The following is a 22,855-nucleotide window of genomic DNA, read 5'->3' as shown; positions in this document are numbered from 1 at the left end:
TTCCATCATGAAGTTGGCGTGCTGTGTTTTTCAGCTCCATCAGGCCATTTATATTCCTCTCTAAACTGGTTATTCTAGTTAACAGCTCCTGTAATCTTTTATCATGGTTCTTAGCTTCTTTGCATTGGGTTAGAAGATAATCCTTTAGCTCAGTGAGATTCATTATTACCCACTTTGTGAAGTCTACTTCTGTCAGTTCATCCATCTCACCATTGGCCCCATTCTGTGCCCTTGCTGGAGAAGTGTTGTGATTATTTGGAGGAGAAGAGGCATTCCAGCTTTGAGGATTTTCAGTGTTTTTACATTTACTTTTCTTCATCTTCATGGATTTTTCTACCATCGATCTTTGAGGCTGATAAACTTTGGATGGGGATTTTGTGGGGTCTCTTTTGTTGATGTTGTTGTTGTTGTTGCTTTTTGTTTGTTTTTCTTCTAATAGTCAGGCCCCTCTTATGCAGATCTGCTGCAGTTTCCTGGGTGTCCACTCCAGACTCTGTTTGCCTGGGTATCACCAGTGGAGGGTGCAGAATAGCAAAGATTGCTGCCTGCTCTTTCCTCTGGAAGCTTTGTCCCAGAGGGGTACTGACCAGATGCCACCCAGAACTCTCCTGTATGAGGTGTCTGGCGACCCTAGTTGGGAGGTCTCATCCAGTCAGGAGGCGTGGGGGTCAAGGTCCCACGTGAGGGGGTCGTTTGTTCCTTAGTGGCTGTCCCTTAGTGGAGCTGGTGTGCTGTGCTGGGGGAATTCCCCTTGTCAGGATCAACTGATCTCTTCAGAGCTGCCAGGCAGGAAATATTAAGTTCACTGAACCTGAGACCACAGTCACCCCTTCCCCAAGGTACTCTTTCCTAGGGAGATGAGAATTATGTCTGTAAGCCCCTGACTGGTGCTGGATCACCTGCAGAGAGGCCCTGTCCATGCCCAGTGAGGAGGGATCTAAAGAAGCAGTCTGGCCACAGCTGCTTTGCTGCTCTGTAGGGAATTCAGCCCAGTCCAAATGTCCTCATCTATAAATGACTGCTCTGGGAGTGTCTGTCTTATGTGGTTGAGATAAGGACTGAAATATGCCCTGGTCTCCTGCAGTACCCTCAGGCTTATTAGGGTGGGGAAAAATACTGCTGCCTGGTAAATTTGAGGTCATACCGGTTCTGTGCTCTCGAACCCTGTTTTCTGTTGTTTCAGATGTGTATCAAGACAATACATGCACAGCTGAGCATAGACCCTTAGCAGGCGTTTTTTGATTTTGCCCTTTGCCTTGTGATCTTTATTGGCCTCACAAGCTTGTGATCTTTGTTCTCCATTTTGCCCTTTGGAGTATGTGATCTTTGTGACCTATTCCCTGTTCATACATCCCATCCCCGTTTGAAATCCTTAATAAAAACCGCTGGTTTTGCAGCTCAGGTGGGCATCATGGTCCTACCAATATGTGATGTCACCCCCCAGAGGCCCAGCTGTAAAACTCCTCTCTTTGTACTCTTTCTCTTTGTCAGCCGGCCGACACTTATGGAAAATAGAAAGAACCTACATTGAAATAATGGGGGCGTGTTTCCCCAATACCCATGGAACATACTCCAAGATTGAACACATGCTCAGCCATTAAGCAAGTCTTGATAAATTTTTAAAAATCAAAATTATATGAACCATACTCTCAGGCCACAGTAGAATAAAACTAGAAATAGAGTCTGGGTGGATTGCTTGAGTCCAGGAGTTTGAAACCAGCCTGGGCAACATGGTGAAACCCTATCTCTACAAAAGATACAAAAAATTAGCTGTGCATGGTGTCACATGCATATATTCCCAGCTAATTGGGAGGCTGAGGTGGGAGAATCACTTGAGTCCTGGAGGTCAAGGCCGCAGTAAGTTGTGATCATGCCACTGTACTCCAGCCTGGGCAACAGAGCAAGACTCTGTCTCAAATAATGTAAAAATAAGAAAAATAGAAATCAATACCAAGATCTCTCAAAACCACACAATTACATAAAAATTAAACAAATTGCTCCTGAATGACTTTTGGGTAAATGGTGAAATTAAGGCAGAAATAAAAAAGTTATCTGAAAATAAATGAAAACACAACATACCCAAATCTCTGGGATGCAGCAAAAGCAGCATTAAGAGGAAATTTTGTAGTGCAAAATGCCCACCACAAAAGTTAGAAAGATCTCAAATTAACAGTCTAACATTACACCTAGGGGAACTGGAAAAACAAGAACAAACAACTCTAAAATTAGCAGAAGAAAAGAAATAACTAAAATTGAACAGAAGTGAATGAAATTGAGATCCAAAAATCTACCCAAAGAATCAATTAAACCATAAGTTGGTTTTTTGAAAAGATAAACAAGATTGATAGACCACTAGCTAAATTAACAAAGAAAAAGGAGATAAGACACAAATAAGCGCAATCAAGAACAACAAAGGTGAAATTAAAACTGATGCCACAGAAATACAAAAGATCCTCAGAGACTATTGTGAACATCTCTAGTCACACAAACTAAAAAAGCTGGAGGGACCGCCGAGACCGCGTCCGCCCCACGAGCACAGAGCCTCGCCTTCGCCACTTTGCCGCCCGTTCACACCCGCCGCCGGCTCACCATGGATGATGATATCGCCGTGCTCATTGTCGACAACGGCTCCGGCATGTGCAAGGCCGGCTTCGCGGGCGACGATGCCCCCGGGCCGTCTTCCCCTCCATTGTGGGGCGCCCCAGGCACCAGGGCGTGATGGTGGGCATGGGTCAGAAGGATTCATATGTGGGCGACGAGGCCCAGAGCAAGAGAGGCATCCTCACCCTGAAGTACCCCATCGAGCACGGCATCGTCACCAACTGGGACGACATGGAGAAGATCTGGCACCACACCTTCTACAATGAGCTGCGTGTGGCTCCTGAGGAGCACCCCGTGCTGCTGACCGAGGCCCCCCTGAACCCCAAGGCCAACCGCGAGAAGATGACTCAGATCATGTTTGAGACCTTCAACACCCCAGCCATGTACGTGGCCATCCAGGCTGTGCTGTCCCTGTACGCCTCTGGCCGTACCACTGGCATCGTGGTGGACTCCGGTGACGGGGTCACCCACACTGTGCCCATCTACAAGGGGTATGCCCTCCCCCATGCCATCCTGCGTCTGGACCTGGCTGGCCGGGACCTGACTGACTACCTCATGAAGATCCTCACTGAGCGCGGCTACAGCTTCACCACCACCGCCGAGCGGGAAATCGTGCGTGACATCAAGGAGAAGCTGTGCTATGTCACCCTGGACTTCGAGCAGGAGATGGCTACGGCGGCTTCCAGCTCCTCCCTGGAGAAGAGCTACGAGCTGCCCGATGGCCAGGTCATCACATTGGCAACGAGCGGTTCCGCTGCCCTGAGGCTCTCTTCCAGCCTTCCTTTCTGGGCATGGAGTCCTGTGGCATCCATGAAACTACCTTCAACTCCATCATGAAGTGTGACGTGGACATCTGTAAAGACCTGTACGCCAATACAGTGCTGTCTGGTGGCACCACCATGTACCCTGGCATTGCTGACAGGATGCAGAAGGAGATTACTGCCCTGGCGCCCAGCACGATGAAGATCAAGATCATTGCTCCTCCTGAGCGCAAGTACTCTGTGTGGATCCGCGGCTCCATCCTGGCCTCGCTGTCCACCTTCCAGCAGATGTGGATCAGCAAGCAGGAGTATGACGAGTCTGGCCCCTCCATCGTCCACCGCAAATGCTTCTAGGTGGACTGTGACTTAGTTGCGTTACAACCTTTCTTGACAAAACCTAACTTGCGCAGAAAACAAGATGAGATTGGCATGGCTTTATTTGTTTTTTTGTTTTGTTTTGTTTTGTTTTTTGGCTTGACTCAGGATTTAAAAACTGGAACGGTGAAGGTGACAGCAGTCGGTTGGAGCGAGCATCCCCCAAAGTTTTACAATGTGGCCGAGGACTTTGATTGTACATTGTTCTTTTTTTTAATAGTCATTCCAAATATGAGATGCATTGTTACAGGAAGTCCCTCACCCTCCTAAAAGCCACCCCACTTCTCTCTAAGGACAATGGCCCAGTCCTCTCCCGAGTCCACACAGGGGAGGTGATAGCATTGCTTTCGTGTAAATTATGTAATGCAAAATTTTTTAAATCTTCGCCTTAATACTTTTTTATTTTGTTTTATTTTGAATGATGAGCCTTCGTGCCCCCCTTTTTTGTCCCCCAACTTGAGATGTCTGAAGGCTTTTGGTCTCCCTGGGAGTGGGTGGAGGCAGCCAGGGCTTACCTGTACACTGACTTGAGACCAGTTGAATAAAAGTGCACACCTTACAAAAAAAAAAAAAAAAAAAAAAAAAAAGCTGGAGGAAATGAATAAATTCCTAGAAACACATAGTCTCACCAGATTGAATCAGGAGTAAGTTGAAACTCTGAACAGATCAATATTGAATTCTGAAATTAAATTGGTAGTAATAAGCCTACCAACCACCAAAAGCCCCAGACCAAGTTGATTCAAAGCTAAATTCCACCAGCCATACAAAGAAAGGCTGGCATCAATCCTACTGAAACAATTACAAAATATCAAAGTGGACTCCTCCCAAACTAATTCTACAAAGCCAACATCACCCTGGTACCAAAACCTTGCAAAGACACAATGAAAAAAGAAAACAACAGGCTGATATCCTTGATGAACATAAATACTAAAATCTTCAACAAAATACTAGCAAACTGAATTCAGCAGCACATCAAAAAGTTACTTCACCATGATCAAGTAAGGCTTTATTCCTGGAGTGCAGGTTTGGTTCAACATATGCAAATCAATAAAGTAATTCACCATATAAATTGAATTAAAAAGAAAAACATTATGATCATCTCAATAGATGTGGGAAAAGCTTTTGATAAGATCCAATATCACTTCATGATGAAAATGTTCAAGAAACTAGGCATAAAAGGAATATACTTCAAAATGATAAGAGCCATCTATGACAGACCCACAGCCAGCATCATACTGAATGAGCCAAAGCTGGAAGCATTCCTCTTTAGAACTGGAAGAAGATGAGCATGCCCATTCTGACTACTCCTATTCAACATAGTACTGGAAGTCCTTGCCATAGTAATCAGGTGAGAAAAAGAAATAAAAGGCATCCAAACAGGAAGACGTCAAAAAGAAATCATTGTTTCTTTGCTGACAATATGATTGTACACCTAGAAAACCCTAAAGACTCTACCAAAAGGCTTTTAGAACTCATAAACGGTAAAGTTTCACAGTACAAAATTAATGTACAAAATTCAGCAGCAATTCTATATGTATTTCCAATAGTCACAAGATAACAAAATATCTAAGAATGCCTCTAACCAGGAGGTGAAAGAGCTCTACAAGGAGTACTACAAAACACTGCTGAAAGAAATCATAGATGACACAAATAAATGGAAAAATATTCCGTGTTCCTGGATTGAAAAAATCAATGTCAATTACATGGCCATATGGCTCAAAGCAATCTACATATTCAATGCTATTTCTATAAAGTTACCAATGTTATTTTTTACAGAACTAGAAAAAACTATTTTAAAATTCATACAGAACCAAAAAAGAACTGAAACAGTCTAAGCAATTCTAACCAAAAAGAACAAAGCTGGAGTCATCATTGTACCTGTTTTTATACTACGTGACTACAGTAACTAAAACAGCATGGTGCTGGCACAAAAAATAGATATATAGATCAATAGAATAGAATGGAGAACCTAAAAGTAAAACCTCACACCTGCATCCATCTCATTTTTGTCAAAGTCAACAAACATAAGCAATGGGGAAAGGGTTCCCTATTCAATAAATGGTGCTGAGATAGCTAGCTAGGCATAGGCGGAAGATTGAAATTGGACCCCTCCCTTTCACTATCTACAAAAATTGACTTAAAATAGACTAAAGATTTAAATGTACGACCTCAAACTATAAGAATCCTAAGAGAGAACCTAGGAAACACTATTCTGGATATCAGTCTTGGGACAGAATTAATGACTTAAGTCCTGAAAAGTAATTACAACAAAACAAAACATTGACAAGTGGGATTTAATTAAACTAAAAGCCTTTTGGACAGCAAAAGAAACTATCAACAGAGTAAACAGACAACCTACAGAATGGGAGAAAATGTTCACAAACTATGCATCTGACAAAAGCTTAATATCCAGAATCTATAAGGAACTTAAAACATATTACAAGCATGAAACAACCCCATTATGTGGACAAAAGACATAAACACTTTTCAAAAGAAAACGTACACATGGCCAACAAGCATGTGAAAAAATGTTCAACATCACTAATCATTAGAGAAATGCAAATGAAAACCACAATGAGATAGCATCTCATAGCAGTCGGAATGGCTATTACTAAAAAGCCAAAAACAACAGATGCTGTCAACTCTGCGGAGAAAAGAAAATTGTTACACACTGTTGGTGGGAATGTAAATTAGTTCAGCCACAATGGAAAGCAGTTTGGAGATTTGTCAAATAACTAAAAGCTGAACTAGCATTCAACCCAGCAATCCTGTTACTGGATATATATCCAAAAGAAAATAAATCATTCTACCAAAAAGACAATACACTCATTTGTTCATCACAGCATTATTCGCAATAGCAAAGACATAGAATCAATCTAGGTGTCCATCAATGGTGGATTGGATAAAGAAAACGTGGTACATATACACCATGAAATACTATACTGTCATAAAAAAGAATGAAATCAAGTTCTTTGCAGCAACATGGATGCAACTGGAAGCCATTATCCTAAGTGGATTAGCAAAGGAGCAGAAAACCAAATATTTCATGTTCTCACTTATAAGTGGGATCTAAACAATGGGTACTCATGGACATAAAGATGGCACCAATGGACAGTGGGAATTACCGTAGAGAGGAGAGAGGGAGGGGGCCAAAGTTTAAAAAACTAACCATTATGTACTATGCTCAATATCTGGGTGGCAGAAGCAATCATACCCCAAACCTCAGCATCACACAATATAGCTATGTAACAAACCTGCATATGCATTCCCTGAATCTAAAATAAAAGTAGAAATTATAAAAAAAAAAGAAAAAAAGACTCAAATAGATTGGGGACAGAGGGAAGGCTAATCAAAAGTTTTATTTTGGAACATCTTTACTTTCTTATTCTGTTACAATAGGTAGCCTCTCAGGTATGAGCAAGGCAAAAGAGGGCTCTCCCCTCCTGCCCACTCCCCTCCCCCACCCCTCCCTCAACACACCAGGAGTTTTGGGTGACTGTCAGGTGATGGTCAAGCAGTTGTTAACTGTTTATCTAAAGTAATAACTGCTCACAGCCAGTGCCAGAGAAAGGCAGTCCCCTAACAGAAAACACCTTAAACTCATCAGCAGCTTCCCGATAAAATCTCAGGAGTGGGGAGAAGTAATGCAGTATCTTGGAAGTATGCCAACATATAAAATCCAAGTCCATAAGTCAAGCTGCGCACTTGGTTTCTCAAGTCACCCGCTTGGCCTTCATCCAGATTGTACTTTTCTTCTTTACTTTTCTTGCTTTCCTTACTGTCCTAAAGCTTTTTAATAAAACTTTCACTCCTGTTCTGAAACTTGCCTTGGTCAGTCCTTCTGCCTTATTCTTCTCAGTCGAATTATTTTGTCTGAGGAGGCAAGAATTGAAGTTGCTGCAGACCAGTATAGATTTGCCACCAGTAACTTGGATACCTTCCACTAATAGCAGTTCTTTTACTTTTCAAATCATTTCTGAGGATCCTCTGTACAAGGCATCATTTTCGCTGCTTGTACTGTATCAGATCCCTTCCATCTTGGAGCTCCCCTGGATGCCTCCTTTATCCCTTCCAGCTCTATGTCTAATCATACAAATGTGTCCCTTTTCTTCTGTGCCTTTCTTCTCTGGCATTTTAGTTTACTGTTGTGAATGTATTTCCTTGTTTGTGGTATATTAACTTCTCAATGGGTACATTTTAGTTTTATCTATCATGCTTCTCCCATTCTGCATAGGGTTCTGCAGGTCCAGACCTCCCTTCCTTACTCTCAATACCAGGATGGGAGTCCAGGAAGGACAGATATGGGAAATTTGTACATTTGGCAAGGAGCTCAGGACAAGGTTAAGTCTAAAGTTGTTTAGTTGAGAGTTAAGCACTTAAAGGAGATGATTAAAGGAGAAAGTAGAGGAAAAGATTATTTCTTATCAAATAGTCATGTTTAAGTAATATGAGAATAAGTAGGTGAAGAAGCAGCTAGAGAAAGTTATTAAAAGAACATTTCAAGGAAGGGCTGTCTACAATGTTTTGTAGTATAAAAATTTAAAGTAGGAGAACGATACAAGGTTATTGAGCTCTGTCACTAGGAAATGCTTAGATGTCTTTTTCATAAAGCAGATGTATGGCGGTACAATTTAAATGCAATAAAATCCACTCATTTACAGTGTACAAGTGAATGACTTTTGACAAACATACACACCCATTTAACCACCGCCTCAAACACTGTATAGAAATTTCCATATTTCCAGAAAATTCGTTCATGCCCCCTCTATAGACAAGATTACTTTCACTCACTCCCGCAACTCCAGTATGATTTTAGTTTTACCATTCTAACATTTCAAATAAATGAAATTATGCCACTTCTTTGTGCCCAACTTTTTCAGACTCAGGAAAATGTCTCTAATATTGATCCGTGCTATTGCATATATCAGTAGTTTGTTCATTTTTATTGATCAATAATATTGCACAAATTATTTAGCCTTTAATGGAAATTTGAGATTTTTTCAATTTTTGACTATTATCAAGAAAGCTATTGTGAACATTCACTTACAATTCTTTTTGTGGACATATTTTTATTTGTCATGGGAAAATATAAAGAAGAGGAATGCTGAGTCCTATGGTAAGTTTAACTTTTATAAGAAATTGTCAAATTATTTTCCAAAGTGCTTAAACAATTTTACATTTCCACTAGCAATGTATCAATTCCAGTTGTTCTATATCCTCTCTGATACAGGGCATTGCCAACCTTTATAATTTTAGGCATTATAGTGTGTGTGAAATTGCATTGAACTGTTAGTTAAATTTGCGTTTTCTTGTTGACTAACAATGTTAAGCATGTTTTCACATTGTATTAGTCATTTGTATATTGTCTTTTGTAAAGAGTCCAAGTCTTATGCCTATTTTCTGAATATTAAGTTGTGAATTTTCTCTGCACATTCTGGGTAGAAGTTATTGGTCAGGGATTCTATGCCATATGTCAGAGGGGCCTCTCACATGTGTTTCTGAGGCTCTTTTCTGCATTGCTCTCTCTTCTTGAGTTCCTGCCCTCTTCCAGATGCTTCCACTGTCCATGAAACTCATATTTGCTTTTCAACTCAGCGGGATTACTGTGCTCTGTTTTGCTCCCAGGTCTCTTTATTGTAGTTGGGAAATTGTCGCTCGGCAGAGAGCTTGGTGATTGTGGGACTCCACCTTATCAGTTTCCCTTTTCTCAGAAATAAAAACCTTGAACTGCCCATTTTTCGATGTCAGTTGTCTCATATTTTGAAATCCAGATTTAGAGTTGCTTATAACTGGAGAACTAATTCCATATCAGTTACTCCTTCATGGATGGTAGTTGATATACTGCTTAGTGGGATGTAATAATGAAGTTTTCATGAATAGAACAAAAATCAGATTACAGCCAGGTAAAAAATTTAAAAAATTATAGAGGATTTGTTTATTCATTTATTCGATAATCATTTAAGGCACTTAATATAGTTGTTCTCTAGAAAGAACGTAAAATTTCATGGGGAAGATAGATAGGAAAACATAAATGTAATAACAGCAGAATGCAATGTGATCCATTCTTATAAAGAGAAATAAAAAGTGTTGTAGGTGCACTCTGAAGAGAAATAAAAAGTGGTGTAGGTGCATGTCTGAAAGAGTTGAGTATTCCTTACAGGCAAGGAACCATGTAAGATGGATTTTAATATTTGTATATAGAGTGTAATTTGAAGAAGAGATCAGATGAGGATATTGCGGCTGCCAGTATAAACAGTTCATTCAAAAAATTGCTAGTCAAAGTAAAATTTGATATAGAATAACAGCTTTAGGAAGTGGTCAGGCAAGGTAGTGGAGAGACCTGAGTCCACAAGGCAAGTAAAAAAATTGTATTGAAGTTGCAGATTTTGAAGAGAAGAAATTGGCAGTTAGTGAACACCGATCAGGGGCATTGCATGTTGACTAAGGTTAGAGTAGAAGCAGTTTTTAGCCACTTCCGACTCTGAGAGTCCATGTGTATTATTCTAGATATTTAGTGATAAATGTCTCCAACAGTGTAAGGTCCAATGAAAATGTAATAACTCTAATGTCAGTGAAAGGTGATTTTATTTTTCTCATGTATAACAAAAGCTAAAGAGATCTTTGTTTTCCATAAAAGATTAAAGATGCTTTATGTTCATCATGAAAGAGTCTTTGCATAGAGGACAAATTATTTTTAACCTCAAGAACACTGACTTATGTTGCATTTTGGAAAGAAAACCAAGGTGTTAAAAGGGATAACAATGTGAAAAGGAAATATATGTTCAACAGAGTTTTTCCCTAAGCATTCTGAGTTGAGATAAAGGGATGATAGAATAATTGGGGTAACATACATAAAGGAAGCACATATAAAAAGCAGAAGAAAAGGAAGGACTCTTGTGATAATGTGTTAAATTATTGGAGCTGGGTGAATAAATTATATAAGGATCAAATTCATGAGTACTAAGAGTTGACAGTTTATAAACATAGTCTTTCTATTTCATTTGCCCACACAAACAGCTGGTTGATATTTTTTCTCAAATGGAAGTTTCATGTTGCAGAGTCTCTGCAAACCTCAACTCTGGCTTGGAGCCAGGAGGATCTTGTCTTTTATGCATTAATTCTGGGCAAGGAAGTTGCAGTCAGGCGCATGTTTAGAGAGGATGAAAGTCTTGCCCGAACTTAATTCTTTATATACTCACACTGACCATTGTGCACAGGCTTCACAAGGAAGAGCTCCCTCGATTTATGTTTGGAATTTTAGGTGAAAAATATCTTAAATAACATCTTACCAATACATTAATTTATTAAGAATTCTGAGTCCTAAAGACTGAATAGTTTTAGCTAAAGATGTACAGCTAGTTATCAGTTCAGTCAAGAAAATACAGACATCTAGTTCAGCTGTCTTGATTATATCATGCTGTCACCCTAAACTGGGTAAAATTCTTAAAAATTCAAAGTTTTAACTTATGCCATACTTGCAATGGAATAAAAAGAGTAACACGAACTACTGAATTTTGGTTCAATCTTGTGCTACTTAGGATGTCATGTCTTTTACAGATTTTAATGCAAATTTAAGTTCATAGTACATCATTCCCATTACTTTACCATATGTTACATATTCAACCTAAACCATAGGAGTGCTATGGAAATTAATTAGTATTCACAAAATAGGTTGAGAGTGGCACAGTCAGGAAAAATATAAAAGGAATCATTACTGTTCTTGTTTTCTCCACATTTATTGAAGCAAAACAAATGTTTTAACTGTAACAGTGACAGCTTGTTGGTTAAATGTGTATCAAAACCTTCTTATTTCTAAAGGGAAGGCTAACATGCCCTTATCAAGATATTTGGATAGGAGATCAATATGTAATTTTTACTAGCTTGTTCTTTTGGTCTTTTGACTATTACAGATAGATAGATAGATAGATAGATAGATAGATAGATAGATAGATAGATAGATATGTTTATGAACTAAAGAGGAAAGATGGAATGTAACACAAAAAAAATCATTATAGCAAGTATATGTGTTCAGAGTATGGTCAAAGCAAACTAAAAGACATAGGATACCAGCACTGATATTATGAAGGAACATTCAAAATTTAAAAACAAGCAAAACATTTAGGATGCCCTGAAATATATTTTTAGTACTGTTTCTCTTTATTTTGCCATACTTTTAAAATATAAAAACAGCCTTCACAGCTTATACTCCATAGCCAGGGAGATTTAGTTCAAGGCTCAGTTCTCCTACCCACCTGTTCCATAGACTTAGACAAGTTATATAATTTATCTAAGCCTTGATTTCCTCATCTATGAAATCAAAATAATAATCCCATTTTATAAGATTGTTGTGGGGATTAAAAAATGTGGCATCAAAAATTTTTAGCTTAGCTTTATGTCTGGCACATACTTTTAGTGCTCATAAAAAGATCACTGTTATATATATATACACACACGCGCGAGAGAGAGTTGAACATTGTAGAATAGACTGAACACTTTTATTTATAAATGAAATATGCCATTTTTACAAGAGATTGTGTTTCTAGAGGAAGATATTATAAGGCTTCTTTTAAAAGATATTTAAAAGATGGCAGTTTAAATGAAGATACCAAATGTATTTACCATCTCTGTGGGTTGGCATTGAAACAAAACACAACAGGATTATTTCTCTGTTCCCTCAAGGTCAATTGTAATGAGGATATCACACTGTTCTCATTGAGGCGCTGAGCATATTTTGCATCTCCAAATTTAAGATCAGTGATTGCAACTATAATCCAGCCAAATAGAGTCCTTAGAGTCAAAAGGACTGCAAGTAAGCACTTTGGTGGAGTTTCATGGACAACTTTGCTGTGCTTCTGCAACCTTCAGTCGATTTGGGACATGCCAGGATTAGAATCACTGAGGCACATCGGACTGAGTAGATTTTATGATGAGTACAGCTTGAATACTATAGTGAGAACATCAATCACTCTTCACATGAGACTCCAATTTTCAGAAATGGAAGGTAGAAAATGAGGTTATTATGAGGATGAAGGAGACCTGCTTTTTTTTTTTTTTCAGCAACAGAAACTCATGCTGGATTTAAGGAAGAACTTCAATGCATGAGTAGTTGGATATTATTTACATTGGAAGAGGGCATCTCTTTGAAGGGAATATTTAAAATATATTTCAAAGTTATTTTTAAGGGATTCAGAATCTATTTAGTAACACGTGGGTCAACTTTTTTCTGCCTTTTTTTTTTCTTCATTTTTTTCCAATGTTTAGTTCATGATGCTATGTTTTTTGACTTAGCTTGAAGTTTTATTTTGGCTTCTCAGGTTCATTTTTATTTGTTACAGAATTAGATCATAAATTATATTTTATTTTAGCTTGTACATTTTTTGAAGATTTGTTCTATAATTTTCTAACAGATATATCAACCTCTCTATTAAGGAAACTTTAAGAGTATTAGCACTAATAAAGCAGAATATTTTTTGCTTATTCTGAACGTCAAGGTTTACTACTTTGTATAGAACGAGTAATGAACTTCTTCTGTTTGTTCTCTTTAGGGGTGAATAAAGGCATTTACTTTAGCTACCCATGCCGACGTCACAGCTGTGCTGTAGTAAACATCCCAGCACCTTGTGTCAACAAAATGATTTCACACATCCAAGATGTGGAGTCCAAAATACAGGAGCATTTGAAAAGGGTAAGAGACTAATTTAAAATGCTGATATTTTGGTAAGCTTTATAGACACTCTAAGGGTTGGTTACTTAAAGAACCCAGAAAACTCTTTGGACTTTTAAAATGATAATTGGAATGCTTTTTAAGAATCTTTGCTCAGTTGCATAATTTACTAGTCTAGACATGTTTTTGATAGTCTCACTCCAGAAGGGTGAAACGACCTTATTAAATCGATGTTTTTTTCTCTACCTGTTTGTTCTTTATCCAGAGGCAATCATGCTAAGTAGTAATTTCCATAAGCCAACTTGACTAGTAAATTAAGTAGTATTTACATACTTTTTGGGACACTAAACTGATTAGATGATTAAATTGATTTATAAAAGGACAGTGTGCCCTTTTTAATGAGTTGTTTTATTCTAAAGAAATGCTTAATAGTTCTATTGAAAAGGAGCATAATGATTCTATGTCTTTTTAACCTGTTAAAAGTTTGCCTTTGTGATTCTGAAGGGAGTTCAATCTTGAAAGGCAATTATTTTCAAAGGATGATTTAAGAATGACAAAAAATACCACTTCTCATACCTTTTATTAAGATTATATTTCTGAACAACTAATGCAGAATTAGACTGCTCTTATGGGGGATCAGTTTTCCAGAGACCTGTGTTATTATTTTTTTTTCTTTCCACTGTTACTGGATCTGGCTCAGCAAACATTCTGATGGGCCACTCACAATTCTCAGTCCAGGATGTCACCTCTTTTGTTAGAGACCATTAGAGTACAGTCTTCAAGACTGCAGGCTTTAGAGTGACCTTAGATGGGAATGAAGAGATAATGATGTTATGTTAGAACAAGTACCAGCAAATGATATGCACTCAATATGTATTTGTCATTGTTACTTCTGTATTTTTTGTATCATTCTATATCAGCCTTGTTACCTTTGTTGTTTCCATATTTCTCCAAATCAGATTACCCCTTCAGGAATGCTTTATAGGTTACAGGACTGATGGTGTCCTGGGCTTTGAAGACTATGGCAAGGAAATAAAGAGAATAAATGAATATTTATTGCTATGATATGCTGTACACTTCCTATGAGTTTTAATTAACAATTACCCATGTTGTTAAAAATGATAAAAATCATAGGTATTTTAATAAATAATTGTAACAACTACCATTTAGTAAAGTGGTATAACGGTATTTTAATACATAATTAAAACAGGTATTTTAATAAATAATTATAACAGCTACCATTGATTAAAAACCTAATATAAGTCAGACATTATGTTTTACTACATCATTGCTCTTAGACCTTACAAAACTACTATTGAATGGTTGTTATACCTAATTGATAGATAGGGAAATAGTAATTTAAAACAGCTCAGCAACTTATTCAAGGTCACGAGGCAGAATTGGGATTCAAACACCCTCTGTCTGTTTTCAAAGCCCATATTCTTTCCTGAATCCCACTTAGTGCTCTGAACAGTTGATAAACTGTTAGACACTATGGATAATAGACCAGGTAAAATATTACCTTAGTTAAAATAGTTTACAAAATAAGCCAAGATATTTTACATCTTGTCTTTTAAAAAGCTGAAAAAAGAGCTATTCTCATGTAAATACATTGAAAAACCTCAAAAAAGGAGAAGCACCAGGGCTGACTTCTTTAGTATTGTCTTCTGGAGCCTAGATTAGTGCCAGATAAATAGTAGGCACTCAATAACTGTCTGTTGAATAAAAAAGTAAATGAAGAGCTGAAACAGAACCTTTCTTTTCTGCATACATCTGAGGCACCTATCCACTCCATATAGTGAGGGTGATTTATGTACCTAACATCTCCTATTTTCTAGGCATTTAATAAATATCTGATTTTTTTTTTTTTTTTTTTTTTTTGCCCTTTATAGAAATTCTCCTGTACAGGTGAGAATTCTAGGGCATAGAAAAGTCAAATACCTTATATGTACACATCACACAGGTAGTGAGCACTAGAGCTGGAATTTGTACTTAGCTCCATCTGACTCCAAAGTCCATTCAGCCTCTGTTTTATATCCTTGGAGAGATCTTAATTCTCATTTCAGAGAATATTGGTTGGTATTTTGAGAAGAAACACACAAAATAACAATGCTAGATAAGTATACTTCTAGACAAAAATTTCAACAATGATAATAATTTGTTTATAAGTAAATAAATACAAGTTTTATCTGAAAGGAGATTCATTGCGAAATAAATGCTAATGACAAACTTTTGTTAATTTTCAAGGTTATTTTGTAGATTTTCTGTTTTCTATATTTAAAAATTATCGTATTTTGTTTTATTATTGACTGTGCAGTTAGATTTGCTAGTGTTGAACTGGTAAATAGAATGTAATATGTTTGGTGCAATGATGAGGACTATCCATTAGATATTTAGTTCAAATCTATGCAGTATTTGAACTAATATTTTAAGAATGAGCTGGTGGCCAGCTATCTTTTTGAAAGATGAAACATTTTTTTCTGATAAAAATTTTTTATCACAATAAGAAAAAAATCTTCCCATTATCACATGGAAAAAGGGATAATATTAGCAAAAAGCAATAGCATTACCAAAAAATGTTGGTAATATTAGACGACTTTACATTGACATAGGAAATTAAATTTCCTCAAAAATAAAATTAAGCAGGCACAACTGGATAGAACCCTTTAAAAGATAGCTTCTAATTTTTTGAAATCAAAGCTAATAGCATGTATTATTTCCAAATAAGTGAATAAAGGTCATAATTCAGAATTAGTTAACCTAAGCATAATTCCTCATGTCACATAAAGTGAGTTATGTGTGTAAGAAATACTTAAAATGGTAATCATCCATCTATTCTCTATGTTCATGAGTTCAATTGTTTTGATTTTTAGATCCCACAAGAAAGTGAGAACATGTGATGCTTGTCTTTCTGTGCCTGCTTATTTCACATTGCATGCCTGGATCAAAACATTGCATTTTCCCCATGAATATATACACCTACTATGTACCCACAAAAATTACAAATAGAGAAAATGTTTAAATATTTAAAATGAATAATGACCTGCAGAAAATACTAAATATGAATGTATGCTGTGTGCATTTTTCCTCCAGAATGCCTGAGGGAAATGCAGAAAAGGGACATTTCTTCTCAACGTTTTTGCCACTTAACATTTTACCCAGTAAAGTTGTCAACTGACTGTAAAAAAAAATGAGAGGAAGTGGGACATTTTTCTGTCTATAAATGTATCTGTATATAATACATATATGTGAATATATATGCATTCATTACCTACAGTCCCAGGCCTGTCTGGTAACATATCTGGTGCTGGACTACCCTTTTACCAGTTTCCAGGGGTTAGGCAGAGGTCAAAGCAAGGCAGAGGAACAATGCTTGGTCATTACCAGCTGGAGGCTTCACCCCAGTTATATAAATATGTGGTCATCTGTGATTATGGTAATGGTTATACAACTCCGCCATTACATTAAAAACTGTGGATTTGCATACATTCATGAACTCTAAGCTATGTAAATTATCTCAATAAAGCTGTTATTATATCTGTATATATACACTTCCATCATGAATTGCACAAAATTCTTTTTTTGAGTTGTAGATCATCTGAATTCCTTTGGATTTTAATGTTGGAGGTCAAAGCAGGCAACTGGCTTAATTATCTCTCTAAATTACCCAAATCTCATGTCTTATGATTCTAATTGTTAGAAACGTTTGGTGCAATGATGAGGAAGGACAGGCTGGCCAGTGAAGGGCCTAGCAACAAGCAAAAGAGAAAGGGGTACTTGCCAACTGTAAGTTTACTTAAACCCCTCCTGCTGAGGTCTCACTATGTTAGCCATGCTGGTCTTGAACTGCTGACCTCAAACAATCCTCCCTCCTCAGCCTCCCAAAAAGTTAGGATTACAGGCATGAGCCACCACGTCAGTCCCATTAGATAAAATTCTATAAGTAATTATAAAGGTTACATCTACCCTGGGTATAATATACATTAAATGAGTGAAAGATCGGTCTTTTACAATTTTCTGTCCACAGTGATTTCCAATGTAGTCAGAACACTCTGACGCCTGTGGTTAGCAGCAATGCATCTGCCACGGACTTTTCTATCCACTCCAGTTTAATTGCAATTTGAATCTCCAAAGAAAAACTCTTCAGAGTGGAGTTACTATGAAAATTTTCCCTATATTTTATTTTTCCAAAGAATCTGGAAACATCACACAATGACAAAAATAATCACCTGAATATCTTCTCATACAAATAAAAGATTATGTTTTATTTTTTCCTCTACCTTATTCTCTTAGACTGCCTAGGCTGTAAATAGTTTTATTTAATTTAAAGTGAGCTCTACAGAATTAAAATTTTCCTCTTCATTTAATCAATATCAGTCATTAGGATGCTACTGTAATTTAAAAGAACAACACAAAGAAAGTATTTAAAAAGCATTCTTTAAAATGTTAACAATATATTGTACAAAATTAATAACATCAACAATGATAATAAAGCTAATATTTATAAAATGTTTACCAAATATAGACTTATTAGACACTTAATATGCATAATTTCATTGAATTCTTACTAAAACCTTATGAGATAGAAACTGCCATTATTTCCAGTTGCAGATGAGGAAAATGGTTTCAGAGGCTGATTTCCCCCAAGATCCAATGTCAGTGGCAGAGCCAGCATCCAGACCAGGTGTATCTGAGCTCGAAGCACACCCGGTTCAGCACTGTGCCATGACATCGTGTTCTTGACAGTGTGTCAGCTATTAAGACCAAAGACATGAATGTTAAAATGTTTGTCGTTCTCACTGGAAAACTTGGCTCTATTTATACCACTTCACATCTATTTTTTAACTCTGAAACATAACATTTAACACCTGACTCTTTACTAAGTTTCTCATACTTTGAGTTCTCTCATTCTATTAGTTCTATTGTATTTAACTTGAAACTTATGAGCACTTCAAATGCTGATATATCTACTTTCCTATTCTGTGGTTCCTATTTTCCTTTAGTTTCTTGCCTAATCAATTCATCTCTCTAAACATTCATCAATTGGCGTATTTGGTCCTTTACTTTTTATCCTGTCATCCTTGTAGTCTGACAAAATGCCAACCCCAAATGTCTCTGATGATCTGCCATCCCCACTCCCACCCATGGTCTGCTGAATGGTACTGGAGAACATTACACAAAATTTGAGATATTATGTAACCATAGTCCCCAACCTCAATGGTACATCATATAGTACTCTGAAATTATTGTTTGTCAACTGAAATTTTTCTAGTAGTCTGTGGTGACTACTCTAGTCTTTCTTTGTTCAAACCTCTAAATCTTCTACCTCACAGCTCATTCATTTCTTTCTTTGCAAAAAAAAAAAAAAAAACTACAACAGAAATGTCTCAAACGGTTGTTATCTCACCTCTGAACATCTCTGAACTCCACAAATATTGTTCTTTTTGTCCCCCACCCACCTAGAGCTGTTCCCCTCACTGCGTTGCATCTTCTACTTTTGCAAAGATCTTGCTCCATCTGTTGTGTCTTCTGTCAGCATTCTGTCTGTAAAATCTCCTTTTTTTCTTAACTCCTGTCCACATTGAAGATACTGATGTATCTCCTATTCTTAAGAACATTTTAAAATTCTATGCAGACCTTTAAATATCTCTCCTTGTCTTTCTTTCTCCATTCCACATAGCATCTAAAAGTTGCCTATATTTAGTGTTTTTAATTCCACACCTCCCAATCACTCATTTATTCTTTGCAGCCTAGAATTTTTCCCCCATTCTAATGAAAATACTTTGAGCAAGGTAACCATTTATCTTTTTTTCTTTTATCTTTTGGTACACACACACATACATACATATACACATGTACTCCAACATTTTGTGGCTAGAACACAAGCATTTATGCAGTTACCATTCAGCCATTTGTTCTGGACTCAGCTGGGCAATTTTGCTGGTTCTTGCCTGGGGCCAATCATGTGGATATACACATCTGGTAGCACGACTGGGAATAATGATTAAAATGGTCTCACTCACATGGTTGTTGGCTGCTAGAGCATATTTCAAGAGGACAAATCTCAACAGACATGTGCTTAACAAAGCTTTGTTTGTGTCATGTATGCTGAAGTCCCGCTGACCAAAGCAAAGCACAGTCGATCGCACTGTTAACACAGGAGAATACTAGAGTAGATATGGATCCAAGAGACAAGATTATAGGGGGACAATTTATGTAGCAATCTGTCAGTCCATTGCCACATCACTAATACTGCTCCCCAAATGCAAACTATAATGACCTTTTCTTAAAACAGTTTTATATCATTATGGTATCATGAAGATCCATAATCACATGTTCTGTGACAGATCTGATACAGATGAAGTTCCCTATGTGCAACTTCTTTTGACCCACAGATCTATGGCCCGAAGTGACAAGTCAAATACTGCTCCTGCGTACTTAGTACACACAGCGAAAAAGGAATAGAATAATCACAATAAACCCTTCATTCAAAAAGGGTAAGAATGAAGACACAGGCTTTCACTGATCCATACAATTCTGCATTTCATCACCATATAGTATCAGGTTCCCCAAATCTAAGACCATGAATTTTTTTTTGTTTTTTTTTTTTTGTTTTTTGTTTTGTATTAGAGCCCAGTCCTGCTCATTGGGAATAATTTCCTGGGTCTGTGTTTCTCACTGGCTCTTTGATTTACTCTGTGAACTCTTGGTTCCAGAGGTACTTTCATGTCTGTAGAAAATGGATCCGAGTTCCTCTCTCAAACTTCTTCCTGCTTCTTATAAGTTGAGAGCTCAGATACTTCTTTGCATTTTAAACTGTCTCTTGGTTTTTAGTCTAAGATGCCATAATTCTGATGAAAACTTTGAGGTTTCATATGAATCTGATTTGGTTTACCTCCGTGTCCCAAAAGCCCCAGCCATATTCTTTTGCTTTATTAAAACATATTTTCCTTGAATTAGATAATTATGTTTTGTGTTCCTCTACTTTATTGTTTTTTAAATAAATTATCTTTTAAAACACTTTTGACCTACAGAACAATTGAGAAAATAGCATAGGGAGTTCATGTATAAAGCATGTTCACTACTCCAGAATAAAACCCCATATCCATTAAGAATTTACTCCTAATTCTCTTTTTAACCCAAGTCTTGCAACTACCGGTCTGCTTTCTTTTGAAATAAATTTTATTGTGTTTTTTTGAGGTTTACAACATGCTGTTTTGAGATACATATAGACAGACACATAGATAGTATAGTAGTACAATGGTTACTGCAGTGAAGCCGGCTAACATATCTCTATGTTAGTCTCATATATTTCACATAGTGCCTTATCCTTGTAACAAGAGCAGCAAATACCTACTTATTTAACAAAAATTCCTAATATAATACAATTGTATTAAGTTTAGTCCTCATGTTTTACATTAGATCTCTAGACTTATTCATACTCCATATCTACTGCTTTGTATCCTCTGACCTGCATCTCTGCATTTCCTCTTCCTGACTGCCACCTGTGGGAACCCGTGTTTCATTCTCTACCTGTGTATTTGAACTCCCTAAAAAAATACATTCCACATGTAAGTGAGGTCATGCAACATTTTTCTTTCTGTGTCTGCCTTACTTCCTTTCGTATAATGTCTGCCAGAGCTATTTATGTTGTGGCAAATAACAGGCTCTCCATTTTTGTAAAGCTGAATATTAGCTATATACGTATAGATGTATATATACACATATAGCTAGTATGTGTGTATATATATGTATATATACATGTATAGCTAATATGTGTGTATATATGTGTATACAGATATACACATATATATGTATATATACACATACAGACATACACACATAAACATATACACACACATTATACACACACATACATGTGTGCATGTGCACACACACAGAGACACAAGCACACCCCCTACATTTTCTTTATTCACTTTATTCTTTATTCACTTTATTCACTTATTCATCGATGAACATTCAGGTTGTTTCCATATCTTGGCTATTGTGAATAATGCTGCAGTGAACGTGAGTGTGAAGATATCTTTACGAGCTGGTGCTTTCATCTCATTTGGGTGTATACCTAAAAGATGAATTGCTGGGTCATGTGGTAGTCCTACTTTTAATTTCCTTAGGAACGTCCATACAGTTTTCTCTAATGGCTGTACCATTCTACCTTCACACCAACAGTTGTACTAGGGTTCCCTTTTCTCCATACCCTCACCAACATTTATCTCTTGTCTTTTTTATAGTAGTCATCCTTACATGTGTGAGGTGATATCTCATAGTGGTTTTAATTTGCATTTCCTTGATAATTAGTGATGTTGAGCACCTTTTGGCATACCTGTTGGCCATGTATGCATTTTTTGAAGATACATCTCTTCATGTCCTTTGCCCATTTTTAAAACAGATTATTTGGTTTTTGCTAATGAGTTTTAAGAGTTTTTTATACATTTTTCATATTAACTCCTTATCAGATATGTGGTTTCCAATTAATTTTTTCCCGGTATGTAACTGGACTTTTCTTATTTTTTTTTTTTTAGTTTGATGCATTTCCATTTCTATATTTTTGTCTTCGAAGTCTGAGCTTTTGGTGTGATTCCCAAAAGTTGTTGTCAAGACCAGTGTCAAGGAGTTTTCCTTTATGTTCTTTTCTAGGAGTTTTATGGCTTCTGATCTTACATTTAGGTCTTTTATCCATTTTGAATTGATTTCTGTGTATTGTTTAAGATAAGATCCAATTTCATTCTGTTGGTGATAGAAATTCAGTTTTCCCTGCATCATTTATTGAAGAGACTATTCTTTCCTCATTGTGTCCTTTTGATGCCCATGTCAAAAATTAGTTGTCCATCTATGTTTTAACTTATTTCTGGACTCTCTATTCTATTCCATTGGTCTATGTTTTTGTTTTTAATGCCAAGACTATACTGTTTTGATTATGATAGCTTTGTAATATAATTTTAAATCAGGAAGTCTGATGCTTCCAACATTACGCTTTTCCTCAGTATTATTTTGGACTTTTGGTATTTTTTATGGTTCCATATTAATTTTATATTCTTTTTCTATTTCTGTGAAAGTAGTCATTGGAATTTTGATAGACATGGCATTAAAACTATGTATTGCTTAGAGTACTATGATTATTTTAGCAATATTAATTCTTCCCATTTGTGAACACCTGTTTATTCATTTATTTGCATCATGCTCAATTTCTTTCATTAATGTTCTATAGTTTTAGTGTGCAAATCTTTCAACTACTTGATTAGACTGATTCCTAGGCATTTTATGCTATTATAAATGGGACTGTTTTCTTAATTTCAACTAGATCATTATTCATGTATAAAAATGCTACTAATTTTTGTACATTGATTGTGTATCTTGCAACTTTATTGAATTCATTTATTAGTTCTAACAGGTTTTTTTGTGTAGTGTTGAGGTTTTCTGCTTATAGGATCAT

At 36.7% G+C, this 22,855-nt stretch overlaps 1 protein-coding gene and 1 pseudogene across 2 annotated transcripts in view; both read left to right on the top strand.

The window, feature by feature from the left end:
• CCDC178 (coiled-coil domain containing 178) overlaps positions 1-22,855 on the top strand; it is a 524,781-nt gene that overhangs the window by 56,139 nt on the left and 445,787 nt on the right. Inside the window, exon 5 of the mRNA XM_030925827.1 lies at positions 13,283-13,422. Within this exon, the coding sequence (XP_030781687.1) occupies positions 13,283-13,422 (140 nt within the window). The remainder of the gene's footprint in view (positions 1-13,282; positions 13,423-22,855) is intronic.
• LOC115895488 lies at positions 2,588-4,324 on the top strand (annotated as a pseudogene). The gene has a single exon (XR_004055681.1). The product of XR_004055681.1 is annotated as an actin, cytoplasmic 1-like (transcript).

The sequence above is a fragment of the Rhinopithecus roxellana genome, chromosome 21 (assembly GCF_007565055.1).
Source record: "Rhinopithecus roxellana isolate Shanxi Qingling chromosome 21, ASM756505v1, whole genome shotgun sequence".
NCBI lineage: Eukaryota > Metazoa > Chordata > Mammalia > Primates > Cercopithecidae > Rhinopithecus > Rhinopithecus roxellana.
Note: the sequence above shows the minus strand (reverse complement) of the source record. Positions and strands in the feature narration are given on the sequence as shown.